The sequence below is a fragment of the Seriola dumerili genome, unplaced genomic scaffold (genome assembly GCF_002260705.1).
Source record: "Seriola dumerili isolate Sdu_G_001 unplaced genomic scaffold, Sdu_1.0 BDQW01000425.1, whole genome shotgun sequence".
Classification (NCBI taxonomy): Eukaryota; Metazoa; Chordata; class Actinopteri; order Carangiformes; family Carangidae; genus Seriola; species Seriola dumerili.
In genome coordinates, this window is record NW_019174680.1 from 161,415 (window position 1) to 174,157 (window position 12,743).

The 12,743-nt window shown below is 41.0% G+C and overlaps 2 protein-coding genes across 2 annotated transcripts in view; both read left to right on the forward strand.

The window, feature by feature from the left end:
• Nucleotides 1-1,135: 1,135 nt before the first annotated feature.
• On the forward strand, nucleotides 1,136-4,365 carry ndufb11 (NADH:ubiquinone oxidoreductase subunit B11). Its single transcript, XM_022761694.1, has 3 exons — nucleotides 1,136-1,364; nucleotides 3,509-3,639; nucleotides 4,152-4,365. The coding sequence occupies exons 1-3, from the start codon at nucleotides 1,191-1,193 to the stop codon at nucleotides 4,279-4,281; spliced, it is 435 nt and encodes a 144-aa protein (XP_022617415.1). The 5' UTR covers nucleotides 1,136-1,190; the 3' UTR covers nucleotides 4,282-4,365.
• A 1,116-nt stretch (nucleotides 4,366-5,481) lies between these two features.
• rtel1 (regulator of telomere elongation helicase 1) overlaps nucleotides 5,482-12,743 on the forward strand; it is a 7,595-nt gene continuing 333 nt past the window's right edge. The window contains exons 1-17 of the mRNA XM_022761682.1: nucleotides 5,482-5,583; nucleotides 5,993-6,191; nucleotides 6,765-6,858; nucleotides 7,106-7,187; nucleotides 7,461-7,521; nucleotides 7,791-7,866; nucleotides 8,226-8,310; nucleotides 8,606-8,671; nucleotides 9,392-9,542; nucleotides 9,676-9,714; nucleotides 9,848-9,923; nucleotides 10,407-10,504; nucleotides 10,768-10,823; nucleotides 11,289-11,360; nucleotides 11,456-11,537; nucleotides 11,751-11,883; nucleotides 12,153-12,266. Of these exons, the coding sequence (XP_022617403.1) occupies nucleotides 5,482-5,583; nucleotides 5,993-6,191; nucleotides 6,765-6,858; nucleotides 7,106-7,187; nucleotides 7,461-7,521; nucleotides 7,791-7,866; nucleotides 8,226-8,310; nucleotides 8,606-8,671; nucleotides 9,392-9,542; nucleotides 9,676-9,714; nucleotides 9,848-9,923; nucleotides 10,407-10,504; nucleotides 10,768-10,823; nucleotides 11,289-11,360; nucleotides 11,456-11,537; nucleotides 11,751-11,883; nucleotides 12,153-12,266 (1,586 nt within the window). The remainder of the gene's footprint in view (nucleotides 5,584-5,992; nucleotides 6,192-6,764; nucleotides 6,859-7,105; nucleotides 7,188-7,460; nucleotides 7,522-7,790; nucleotides 7,867-8,225; nucleotides 8,311-8,605; nucleotides 8,672-9,391; nucleotides 9,543-9,675; nucleotides 9,715-9,847; nucleotides 9,924-10,406; nucleotides 10,505-10,767; nucleotides 10,824-11,288; nucleotides 11,361-11,455; nucleotides 11,538-11,750; nucleotides 11,884-12,152; nucleotides 12,267-12,743) is intronic.

Genomic DNA, 12,743 nt, shown 5'->3' on the forward strand with positions numbered 1-12,743 from the left:
TTGCAATGGGAAATCAGTCAAACACAGAGTTATGCTTTAATAAATCCTAAGAGGTGCACCTCCTGATTTTGTGGTAGTGCCCAAAAATCCCCAGATTTTCTCCCAGATAAATCTTGATGATTTTTGGACCTATAGTTCAGTAGTGTGGGAACATGTGGGGATATATGGACACTAGAACAAAGTCAGGGAGTGATTCTATGAAAAATGTCTTTTTTTCCCCTTCTTTTTCTCAGCATTGTTTACCTTTACGACTTTATTCTCAGTTTTGTGTGGTCTATACTATGTATTTTCAGTAGTCTGTAATGTAGAGGGCCAAACAGGAAGTATAACGGCTCCACCTCCAGAAGGGAAATCCCATTCTGTCAAATGCTTCTGTTTTAAGCAGAAACTGAAGTAATCTCATGTCTTTAGGAAGACCCTTGTGATGATTGTGGTTATTACTCTTACACTTGGCTTGGCCTCCTTTTGTACATCAGTATTTAATAGCATATTTAAAAATAACTTTAGTAACTGGACGAGCTGGACTACGAGCTAGCAATATGTGCATTTGTAAAAAAAAAGAGGAAAAAAAAGATTTGTTTATCTCATTAAATTATATATGTGCACAAGGTTAAACTTTTTAATCATATAATACACAACAGTGTTACTGGCTGTATATGGGACACAAATAAATTATAATCAATGCAATTTATTGGGTGAAGGATGGTCGTTTTTTTAATTCACTGAAAAATTCCACAAAAGCCTGAAAGGTGAACTAAAATATATGTGCATTTGGATTATGATACTTTGTCGATAATAATCCTCTTTATTTACACAGCGTGAAAATACTTTTAATACTTTGGTGATTGCAGTAGTCGTCAGCAGCATGTGTTCAGCACTGTTTAGAGGACCTGACTAAAGACACCATACACTTAATATACATAATATGTGGCCTCAATTTCACCACATAAACAGCAAATTTAAATGATTTAATTGAGAACCTACTTAGCAAACTTAGAATACAAAAGAGACAAGTTAATGGTATTACAGGGTTTGCAACTGATCTCATGATGTTGAATCCTCAGGGTGCAATACCGTCGATCACCTCGTGGTGGCGGTAATGCCCTCTTTAAGCTGTAGGAAATGAGGACGAGGGGTAAAGGGTCCAGTTTCCGGTTCCGGGTCAACTGTCTCCTTCACAAACAGTCAAAATGTTGACCCGACTTTCACGGCTCGGGCCCGCTCTGCCCCGGTTACTCTCCCATCCACCGGCCCGGTTCGTCTCCCAGTCAAAACCGACCGGTGCCGCTGGTTCGACCGCTGTGACGGAGCTGCACCCCGCTGCGGACAGCGCTGGACACGGTGAGGTCAGCGAGTATGTCAAGGTGAGTTCCTCTCCATGATATGTTAACGTTACTTTACGTGAACGTTTATTAACAGAACACACGTTTATGTCACATGTGCAGACAGCGGTCACCTAACTGAAAACCAAAATATGCTGTTACACCACAATTAACAGAGCCTCTGTGAAATGCATCAGAGAGCTGACGTTAGCTTGCTAAAGCTATACACACACACACACACACACACACACACACACACACACACACACACACGCGCGCCAGTCCACTCAGGTTACTCGAGTTCAGCTTTGGTTGGTTCACAACAGTCACTGTGGATGTGTCTGCGCTCTGTGACACTGATCAGCATAAGAACCAGAGAGTGACACCAGACATTTACTGATGGATGTAAGTGTAAACTCTCTTGTCCAGGTGCTGAGTCCAGAAAGGCGGAGCCAAGTTTGGACTTGATTCCTGCTTTTAATAATGTAACAAAAAGACATTTTAAATGGAGCAGATGTCAGTGACAGGACTGAACCAAATACGGACATTAAGTACAAACCTAAGCACAGGAGAGGAAAATTGTACTCAAGTTACTTAAAAGTGCAGTCTAATAAGACAGTTCTGCAATTTTAATATTATTAATTGTTGGAGAGAGTTGTTGGTTGAACTGTGTGATCATTTTGGAGGTTGTAGTGTGTGTGGCGCTTCTGAGCTGTATTGCATTTTACAGAGAGGTATTTGTGTTATTTAGTCCTCCTACAACATGAACTCGACAGCGGCTGCAGCTGACAAACAGACAAAACAGCGCTTGGCAACGCAGTAGTTGTTGATGCTTTACGGTGTTGCACATGCCGGTCCGAACATCCCTCTGTGTCTCGTGCACTATGAAGTCCTCCACAATCTGCTCTAAATCCTGCTTCTCTGCTAGTTCTCAATATAAAATATAACCAGTCAAAAATTGTACGTTGTCACTGCCCCCTCCAAGTTTTCAAAAACCGAGCTGATGAGATCTGCAGTCACAATAACAGGGATTATCAGAAACAGCAGAAAGGTGGCGAACATCTCACTGATGGTAGTAGTGAAAGTAGAACTCACAGCTGAAGGAATCACCATTAGTATTTTAGCGTTTAGCATTTTACAAGAGTAAATGTAAATTGTTTCTTCCACCTCTGATTAAGTACTTGCCACAATAGAATTTACAATCTCCTTGTCAATATTCAGCTCAGGTACATTTGGCAGCAGTTACAGCCTCTAGTCCGTAGTAATGGGTCTGTATCAGCTGATGCTGTCTTGTTGCTGCACTGCTGTAGTGTGCTGTAGTTTACAGCGTGACAGTTACTTGTCTGCACAATAGCATGTCCTCCACTATGAGCAACACTGTGCAAAGACGCACAGAAGAATTACACATCCAAGGCCATACAAGTTTGGTAAATGTAAACTGTTCCTACTCCATATGTGTTCAGTATCAAAGCTCACTACATCTTAGGAAATAACCATTACTTGAATTGATGGACTCATCACCATCTGTTATTTTATTGGTTAATCAGTAAGTTGTTTGGTCTATAAAAGGTCAGGTGGCTGTGAAAAATGCCCACCAGTTTATCACAGACTCTGAATCAGTTAATCGATGAATAGTAACATTGAAAATGCTCTTGTCTCCTTCTGTAATTTGTACTTGTCAGTAAACCTGATTGGAAAATTTCTTAGTTGTGGTAATAAAGCGTTTTCCAGGAAACTAACTGACTAACTGTTGGATCTCCTAGATACAGCTGTGTTTAACCTGAAATCACTCGTCCCACTTCCATAACTCACGGATGATCTTTGTTCAAATAATTGTGTCACCTCCAAGAACACAGGGTGTATGGGAGTGAAAGGGCTCCAACAGAGACTGGAAGGGAGGTCAGGAGGAGGCAGAGTGTAACAGGCAGGCTATGGGGGAGCATGTCTATTCTTTATATTCAATCAAGGGAATCGAATATGAATGTTGCTGTTTTAAGCTCAGTTGTTTATTTTGCCCAAGTCTGAACCCCCCCACCCCCCACCCCCACCTGTCCTGATTTGATCCAGGGTGACATAACTAATAAAAAGTGAAGACTATCAGTGAATACATCAGTGAAACCGGCTGAAGGTCTCTACTGTGTCTTATGCCTCTTGTATATAATTTGTTCCTCTTTGTGTTTTGTCAGAATCCAGACTACCATGGCTTCTCCAGTGATCCTGTGGTGGATGATTGGAACATGAAGGTTGGCTTCTTCTTTGGCATCTCAGTGGCTCTTGTTATCGGAGCAACATTTATCCACTATTTACCAGACCACGGGTGAGTTCCCATCCGTTCATATCTGCTCTCAGTTTTGCTGTCGAATATGAGATGAGAGGTGTGATGTCAGGACGTTTTGTCTGATGCCATAGTGATAGTTCTGCTGAGTCATGGTTTGATTACATCACCTGACTACTTCTTTCAAAGCAGACTTGTTTTTTTACTTTTCTTCACCAAAATGAAATAAAGGACATTAGTCATGTGGCGAAGCGTATCATACACACTTTATATCAATGAGGATAGAATATTAGAAATGTTCAATGTAAAGGACTTGTCTTCTTTAAAAATTCAACCAGCTCTCATCATGGATGCTACTTAGATACTTCCAGGTCATTTCACTCAGTTAGAAACCTTTTTGACCACACCCTTGGTCTCAGTGAAAGAATAATTTGGGGGTTTTACAGTCAAGCTGGAGTTTGTTATTAATGTTAAGTATTAAAATGTTTCTTTGTCTGGTTTTCTCACTCCCTCCTCTCTCTGACTGTATCTTCTCCCGCGTGTGTGTTTTCCAGAATGCGGCAGTGGGCCAGAAGGGAGGCGGAGCTTGTGATCCAGCAGAGAGAGAGGGAGGGTCTTCCTCTCATAGCGGAGAACTACTACGACCCAAACAAGATTGTTCTGCCCTCAGCTGGAGAGGAGTAGGATGTCCAACATCCACTGACTGTATTTCATGATTATTGTATTCCAATATAATAGAATAAACAATGTACTTGTTGAATTGTGTAATCGTTATGTGTGGACAATGACTTCTTGAAACAGCAATTTCAATGTGTTCTAATCGTTATATAAAGGTAAATGTGACATTTTTTGGATCCTGGTGACAGTTGCTGATGATCAGAGCTACAGACACATTGTGATCAGAAACGGAAAAGAACTGAGGTTATATACCCAGCCCCACAAATAACTACACTCAAATTTCTTATTGATCCCACTGATTGTTTAACGTTCATGAGTTTCAACTCATGAACAGTGACAAATAAGTTATCCACCAATACTCTAACCCTGAATGTGGTGTTTAAAAAATCAACCTGATAATTTAATTTTTTACAAATATGCTTTTGCTATGTCACTTTTCCAAGTAGAAGATGAACTGAAACATCTTTTGAAGACAGTCTTCCTAAATATTCTGGTCAAAAAATGCACTAATTAAACAATGAATTATGATTAACCACAAAGAAACCCTGTAATAATAACTGTGGTCACTATTAACACTCAATCCAGCAGAATAAAATATGAGGGGTATAAAGGTAGTAACAGCAGCATCTAGTCAGTTGTCAACTGGGCAGTTGGTAATTTAGCCTTGAGTTAACTAATCTATCTAAAAGGTAACCAGGCTAGTTAAGCTGTTTTAAGGCAAATTAAGGCATTTCAGCCTTTCTGTCTGCTACTGTTTGTCAGCGAGTGTGAAAACCTTAAAACACTTTCTTCTTATATTCACTGTTTCTGCAGTTACTGCTCTTTGCCTTTGTGGGGCAGTATGGATATCGTATGTGTTATAAATATTACAACTTTTATTTTATACATGACTTTCACCATCATTTATCTGCATTGTTAGAGAAGCCAATCGCGATCTTCATCTGCAACCTGCCTTTGCAGCGTTGACGCTGATATGTTCACTATTCCGTGGGCACTTGAACGCAGCAGAGGCACGTCGTTCCAGTGCGCATGAGCAGCGGACTTAAAGCCGAAAGCGCCAAGTGCAGACATGTTGAGAGACATGACTTGGTCTGACACGAGAGTAACTACTGTGCACTGCGGCTAAAGCAGTTAGCATTAGATTTTAGTGTCATTTTAACACTACGTCAGTTCATGTTGTTGCTGATCTAAGCTAGGAGACGCATAATGTCGTCACTGAGTCTGCGTGGAGTGACAGTGAATTTTCCTTTTCCTCCATATGACTGTCAGAAAGACTACATGAACAAAGTGATTGAGTGTCTTCAAAGGGTAAGTACTGATGAAATAAACTACATAACGCCATCACCGGAGCCAAATGAGGCGCCATGATTATCAGTTATTGTAATGTCTCTCAGCTGGACAGCCAGTGTACAGTTGTAAAAACAAAAGAAACTTTAAGCTTTATTAGACATGAACGCACCATCATCTTTTAGAGTCTCCTGTGTGGCAGATGATGTTTGGTGCCTGTGGAAATCTCGGTTTTTACTGCCATAATAATCTTCCACAACAACACACTTCAGATCACAGCAGATGTTTGACCTGGGATTTTGAATTGATAACAGCTGCTTAGCGGATTAACTATACAGCCACTATAAGTAGCAGAATAATGAATTTAGTAAACATCATATTCCTTGTTCTGTCACACCAGAGAGTGCACATGTCTACCTGTTTGTTGCAGAAGGTGAATGGGGTTCTGGAGAGTCCCACGGGCACAGGTAAAACCCTGTGCCTGCTGTGTGCCACCTTGGCCTGGAGGGAGAACTTCAAAGACACCATCTCTGCCCGCAAGATAGCAGAGAAGCTGGGTGGGGAGCAGATGTTCCCGAACACACCCCTGTCATCCTGGGGGACGGCTGCTACAGATGGTGACACACCAAGTATGTTCATATCATATCACCTGACAACTGAGTGTTTCAGTGGCAGCGTGTTCTTCAGGCACACACGAGCCCGACTCGTACAGGGTTTTTAAGACTGATGCTCATTTCTATATTTGAGGGTTTAAAGAATCTGATAACCATATGCTGGCTGAAATAAATTTTTTTTACAGAAACAGGCGCCAAATGTAACCAAGCATTTTAAACAACTGATCTTTAATTGTTGTGTCCTGTAATGTCTGAGCGAAGCCATAATGAACATTCATGAAACAGACACTAGTGTCTGAATGGCAAAAAGACTTTTAACAGAAAAGTGAGTCAAGCAATATTACATCATCCTAAGTTGCTGTTGGATAAATTGGAGTGTGTGTTTAAAGATCAATTGAAGAAACTGGTCTGTAGAAGATGCAGATAAATGGAAAAGCGTATAACCCTGTACGAGCCTGTGCCTGTCTCATAGAGACAGAACTGATTATTCAGTTATAGAAACAGTAACTGACCACTCACTACATCTACGATATTGTGCTTCATGTAACTCCATGAAATATATTATTGTGTGTTCTCATTGTGTTCCAGCCTACTACACTGATGTTCCCAAGATCATATATGCATCCAGGACACACTCTCAGCTCGCTCAGGTTATCAGTGAGTTAAAGAACACCTCATACAGGTAAACTATGTTATCTACTCAGTACTAGAGTCAAGAGTCAATGCCTGTTCAAAATGTTCAGTAGCCTAATGGGATGTAATGGGCTCTATTTAGAAATGCAGAGGTTATGGTCTTGACAACCGCTCATCCAAACAACTTCAGTGAACGCTGCACTGACCCGGGTCCTCAGTAACACACACGAGCTGAGCTCTCAGTGCTTCTGGTGAACGCATGCATCAGTGTAACCTTCATGTCTCTGGTGATTCAGGCCAAAGGTGTGTGTGCTGGGGTCAAGAGAGCAGCTGTGCATCAACCAGGAAGTGATGCGTCAGGAGAGCAACCATGTCAAGGTAAACCAACTAAACTACTGGTTTGTTCATGGTGTAAATTCCCAAGCAGATGAATTGTCTTAAAGGTGCAGACACACTCTGAGAAGTAGTTGGGGTCAGGAGGATGTGTTTTAGATATGAACTGCTGGGTTTATATGGATGTACTGATTCTGCTGGGTGAGCATGTTTTGCTTACTTCTCTTTAAAGAAGCAGCAGATAAGTGGTTCTGTCGGTGGAGATGTAAAGCTGGTATTAAACCAGTCTTCACAGATTTCAATGATTTACTGTTTCAGGTCCATATGTGCAGAAGAAAAGTCTCCACCAGGTCATGTGTGTTCTACAATAATGTTGAAGGTAATGGTGTAACACAGTGGTTATCAGTGAGGTCTAATAATGCAACAATAGGACTGACTACCACAGACAATACCCATGTTGCAAAATACAATCTAGAAGCTGCTTTCTGCTTGACATTTGTAAATGTTGAACAGGCTGATTGTTGCAGTTTAACATCAGTATCATTTACATAACATGTTTATAACATCTGGCTCTGGCTTCACATCTGTGTGTTAAATGCTACTTCTAACCCCCTTTCACAGGTCTTAATGTTATGTTTTCTCCTTTAGAGAAGAGCACTGACAGAGACTTGGTGAACTCCATCCTTGATGTGGAAGACTTGGTCAAATACGGCAACAAACAGAGGTGAGATTCATATGTTTCACCAACAGATATCTGTCCTGCCTCATTAGAAGGTGAAACAGCTTTTTCATTACTGATTAATGTGACGATTATTTTCTCAATCAGTTTGGTCTGTCAGATAATACTGTACCACATATCTTTAAAGTTGAGCAAATCTTAGTCAACGTCCTTGCTGAGACAGCAGAAGAGAAAGAGGATGATGGTGACTGATTTCTACGTTTTCCATTCTTTTTAAACTTCGGTGTTTAGATAGCAGGAATGTTATTTGTTTTATTTGGATTTTACATTTGTTTCCAGGGAGACTTCTGCAGTTTATCTCCAGGGATAATAAGACAATTCTTTGATGAAACATTTTTCTCCAGGGTCTGTCCTTACTACCTCTCCCGTTCCTTGAAGCAGCAAGCAGATATCATTTTTATGCCGTACAACTACCTGCTGGATCCGAAGGTGAGCTGACTCTAAAGTTAGTCCACGTTTTGGTCTCTTAGGAAAGAGACACTTTGGAGCGTTGTGGGTTGTCGTGATGAGTTGATCTTCAATGGAGGATCAAGACAATTTATTACAAATCTTTCATGTTCAGTTCAACTTTACTACACGAAGTCACACTGTTGACCAGTAGCATCTCATGCTCAGATATCTTTGATTTATATGGAATACACTGGAATAAGTACAAAGACACAACGCTGTTTGTTTTGAAGTCAGTGATCAGTTTTCTTGTTTTCTCTCTCTCTTTGTTCCACAGAGCCGCAGGGCGCACAACATCGAGCTGAATGGAGCCGTGGTCATTTTTGATGAAGCTCATAATGTGGTAAGACTCTGTCCTCTCTGTGGATGTCATAATTTATTCAGTCACGCTTCACTTAAGTTTGTATTTGAACGCCAAAATTAAACCAAAGTGTAAAGTGTCTTAGTAAACTGCTTCACTGCTCCTTGTCATCGATTCTCCAAGTCTCTGAACTTGACTGGAGATGAACACCATCGCGCCTAAAGATATTCTTTCATGGTGGTGGTGGAGAGCACTGTCTTAACACGTCGCTCCAAAAAATAGATGTTCAACTGGACTGAGATCTGGTGACTGTGAAGGTCATAGCATATGATTCACATCATCTTCATCCTCATCAAACCATCAGTGTCCCATGTGGAGACAGTCATCCTGTTTCTCCACTCATTTATTCTGGTTTTTCCTTTTAATTTGTCTCCATTTGTTTATACTGTGATTAATTAATGGTTGGTTATTAACCGTGGCCTGGTGAAACTGACGGACTGCTCTGACTGAAAGGTTGACTGTGTTAAAAACTGTGTCTTTAACGTCTCTTGATGTGACGGATCATACACATGGAGATAACAGCGCACTCTTGCAGACAGTCTAAAGTTATGCATTATGCTCCGCACAATTGTACACAAGAGAGTGACAGAATCGGTTTGAGTGAAGAAGCCCATGTGGGTCCAGTGATTCAGGGTCATGAAGACTGACATGACCACGGTCTTCTCAGACCATCCCACCAGATCATGTTTCTGTTGTCTGCAGGAAAAGACGTGTGAAGAGTCGACGTCGTTTGACCTGACTCCCTATGATGTAGCCTCAGCCATTAGTGCTGTGGACCGGCTGCTGGTGGAGCAGGCTAAAGAAGCCAGCCATGGAGCCTCTGAAGATTTCAACGTGGAATCCCTCAGCTCTGGTCAGAATGCTTGTTGGTCTCAACCACTGACCTGGACATTGTGGCATCTGATTGACAAAAACATTGTTTTAAACAAATCGATCTATAAATGTCTACGTTGTTAAATTTCAGCTGGTGATATTTTTTATTTCAGATCTAAAGATAGACATAGCCACCATTGCTAAAGTCAAACGTAAGTATTCTTTAAAGTATGAAGAAGATAAAATGAGCCTTATTTTAGTGCTTTCCATGATTTCTCGTGAACCCGCTTCATCAGTGCTCTGCTCTCTGGGGTTTCTCCAAACTGCTTTTGTCTCCTCTGACAGAGATTCTGCTGGATCTGGAAGCTGCCATTGATTCCTATGAGGTTCCTGGTGACAAAGGAATCACAAAACCTGGAATGTAAGTGAAAGTGGTGGAAGATAGAAAGGAGAATACAACAGTTTTACCCGCAGCTTCAAGTACAGCGATGTCTGTCCATGCATCCGTCCTTCTGTCTATCATCTATTGGCTGATTATAAAAGTACATTTTTAAGGAGAGATTAAAAAGAGGTCACTGATTCTGCTGACCTGATTTCCTCGGGCAGCTCGTCTCTAAGAGACCTCTGCCCGAGCACCTCAGGCTACAAGCTGGTTCATATGCTGTGAAGAGGTCAGATGTTCAGCATGGAGAGAGGCTGTGAAGAGTGTTAAAAGTCAAGTCAATGAATGTAATGACTCTCATGTGATGGTCATGTGAGCTGAAGGAGTCTCAGTCTGACAAAGAAAAAACAACAAAAATCTAAATAATACACAGGAGAGAGAAAAACATAATAATCATCACAATAAACACATAAAGTTAGTTGAACATGAATTCTGAAATGAAGTGTCTTCTGTTCACCTCAGCTTCATCTATGAGCTGCTGGAGAGAGCTCACCTGACCTACAGCAGCAAGACGGCAGTCCAAGAAGCTCTGGAGCAGATCAGTGGACACTTAGTGGGACGTCAGTATGATTTCTTCATGTTATTGTTTATAAAACAACATGGCACTTGATTTAAGATCTGGTTCTGCTGTCCATCTCCCCCCCATAGCTAGGTTTAAGTAGGAACTGTATGTAAACCAGTAGCTCTATAATGCTTCAGTTCTGGTCCTTACTCGGGACTCATCTGCTGGGTTTATCACACAGAGCAAGTTTCAATACAAAGTCACATGTGTAGTAATTTATACAATTAACTAATGAGTTGTCTGACACGCGTTTCTCATCAGAGGGAGGACTATTCCTGAACACAAGTGGACTGGAGAAGCTGGCTAACATCATACAGGTATGCTACGTGACATAGCTCCAGCATGAAACTCCTGTTAAAACCACAAAGGTTTGTTTTTATGAGATTGATTCATATGATTGATATTAATATCATCATCTCACTTTGTTTATTTTATTTATTTATTTTTTTACTTCAAGTGCTGCAGCATCTTACAACGTGCAGCACCCATGAACCCCTGCCCACATACACATGCCCAAACATACATAAAGCAGCAACGCAAAACAATAAAAACAAAATTAAAAAAAGGTTTGTTCACCACAAAATATGACGGTTTTTAAGTTTCAGTGTCTCTTCTTGACTTCCATTTGGTTATTTGCAGTTGTCCATCACTTTCAATCTGCTGCTGTAAATAACATCTGACAAATTTTGATAGAACTGGTGCAAATGAACACATCACTGATCCATTATATAATCTATAATTAAAGAGTCAATAACTCTTCCTTTCTTTGTCTTGTCTTATAGCTGGTGTTCAGCGGTGAACCGTCAGAGACGGACAGACAACAGCGGATGCAGTCCAACACGGCTCATTTTAAGGTGCGTGTTCATCAGAGGCCACGAACGCCCATATGGAAGTGATGTCATGTATCTACACAGTGACGTCAGCGGTCATATCCATCTGTTTGGCTCAGGTTCATATCCACAGAGACACCAGCCAGCACAGGAAAAAACCGAGCGCTGACATGTGGGCTTCATCCTCATCAAAGAAACAAGGTGATGATACTTTGTGTTGGATCGTAGCATTCACAGTCACAACTCATTTTTAAATTAACTAACGGGTATATTGAGATGACAAGTTCTGTGTGGATACCTGTCCCAGACGATGAACCCTGCTGGAAGTTTTAGTTTAGTTTTGTCTCTCTGACTTTCCTGTGCTCTGAGTAAACCTGGTTAAATGGGTCTTATGTGTTTCTTGGCACCTTGTAGGAAACATACTGAGTTACTGGTGCTTCTCTCCTGGCTTCAGCATGCAGGATCTGGTGAATCAAGGTGTCCGCTCCATCATTCTGACCAGTGGGACACTCTCTCCTCTGTCCTCATTCACCTCTGAGATGAGGATGTAAGTTACCTTTTACCCGCCGCTCCTCACAGCTCATTTTACTCAGACACACTAGAGGCAATAACAGCTGGTGAGATAAAGGGACTATTCATATAATTTACAAACTCAACAAAGTGGATTTAGAGTTTAGTGTAGTGCACAGATGAAAATTCATCGTTGAAAATTAAACTGTATTAGTCAGATCCTAGTCATGATTCATGTTGTTGTATGAGCAGCAGGTGAACCTTGATGTTGATCACACTGTGCTCTCGTCTTTGCTGTCGATGCAGAGAATTCCCTGTGTGTCTGGAGAACGGTCACGTGATTGAGCGGGACCAGATCTTTGTCAGCATCATTGAACAAGGTCCAGATGGAGTTCAGTTAAGTTCAGCGTTTGATAGAAGGTTAGTTTTCTGTTCTGGACACACAACTTTCCACACATTGCATCATTTTTAGAAAAGATCTGTGTTTTTGTTTTTGTCTTGATGTGTCACACGACTCATTTGTTGGACAGAGTTACACATGGTTTTATGACGTGCTCCATGTTTAATATTCAGGTGTGAAAAACCCTCTAAATTCCAGCTTTAATTTATGAAAGTCTTACATAATGGCCTGATGTGCCTCTGGCCTTTGGAGCAGTTAGTTTGATAATAAAACAGTTGAACTCTGACAGTGACTTGTTGTGATGATGCAAAGAAAAGATTTTTCCCTCTGTGACAGGTTTGTTCCTGAAAACATGGCGTCTCTAGGCAACACTGTTGGTGAGGTCAAAGAGCGTGTTTTTATTCTACCACGTTTCTGAGCACATGTTTTTCTAGCTGACACCAGCACCATTATTGTTTGTAGGTAAATAAGTGACATACATCATTCATCATTTCTGC

Bases quoted from the DNA above. Each gene is read 5' to 3' on its own strand.
- ndufb11 (XM_022761694.1), top strand. From the start codon at position 1,191: ATGTTGACCCGACTTTCACGGCTCGGGCCCGCTCTGCCCCGGTTACTC. The intron at 1,365-3,508 runs GTGAGTTCCTCT...GTGTTTTGTCAG, and splicing joins AGGTCAGCGAGTATGTCAAG to AATCCAGACTACCATGGCTT. The intron at 3,640-4,151 runs GTGAGTTCCCAT...TGTGTTTTCCAG, and splicing joins CACTATTTACCAGACCACGG to AATGCGGCAGTGGGCCAGAA.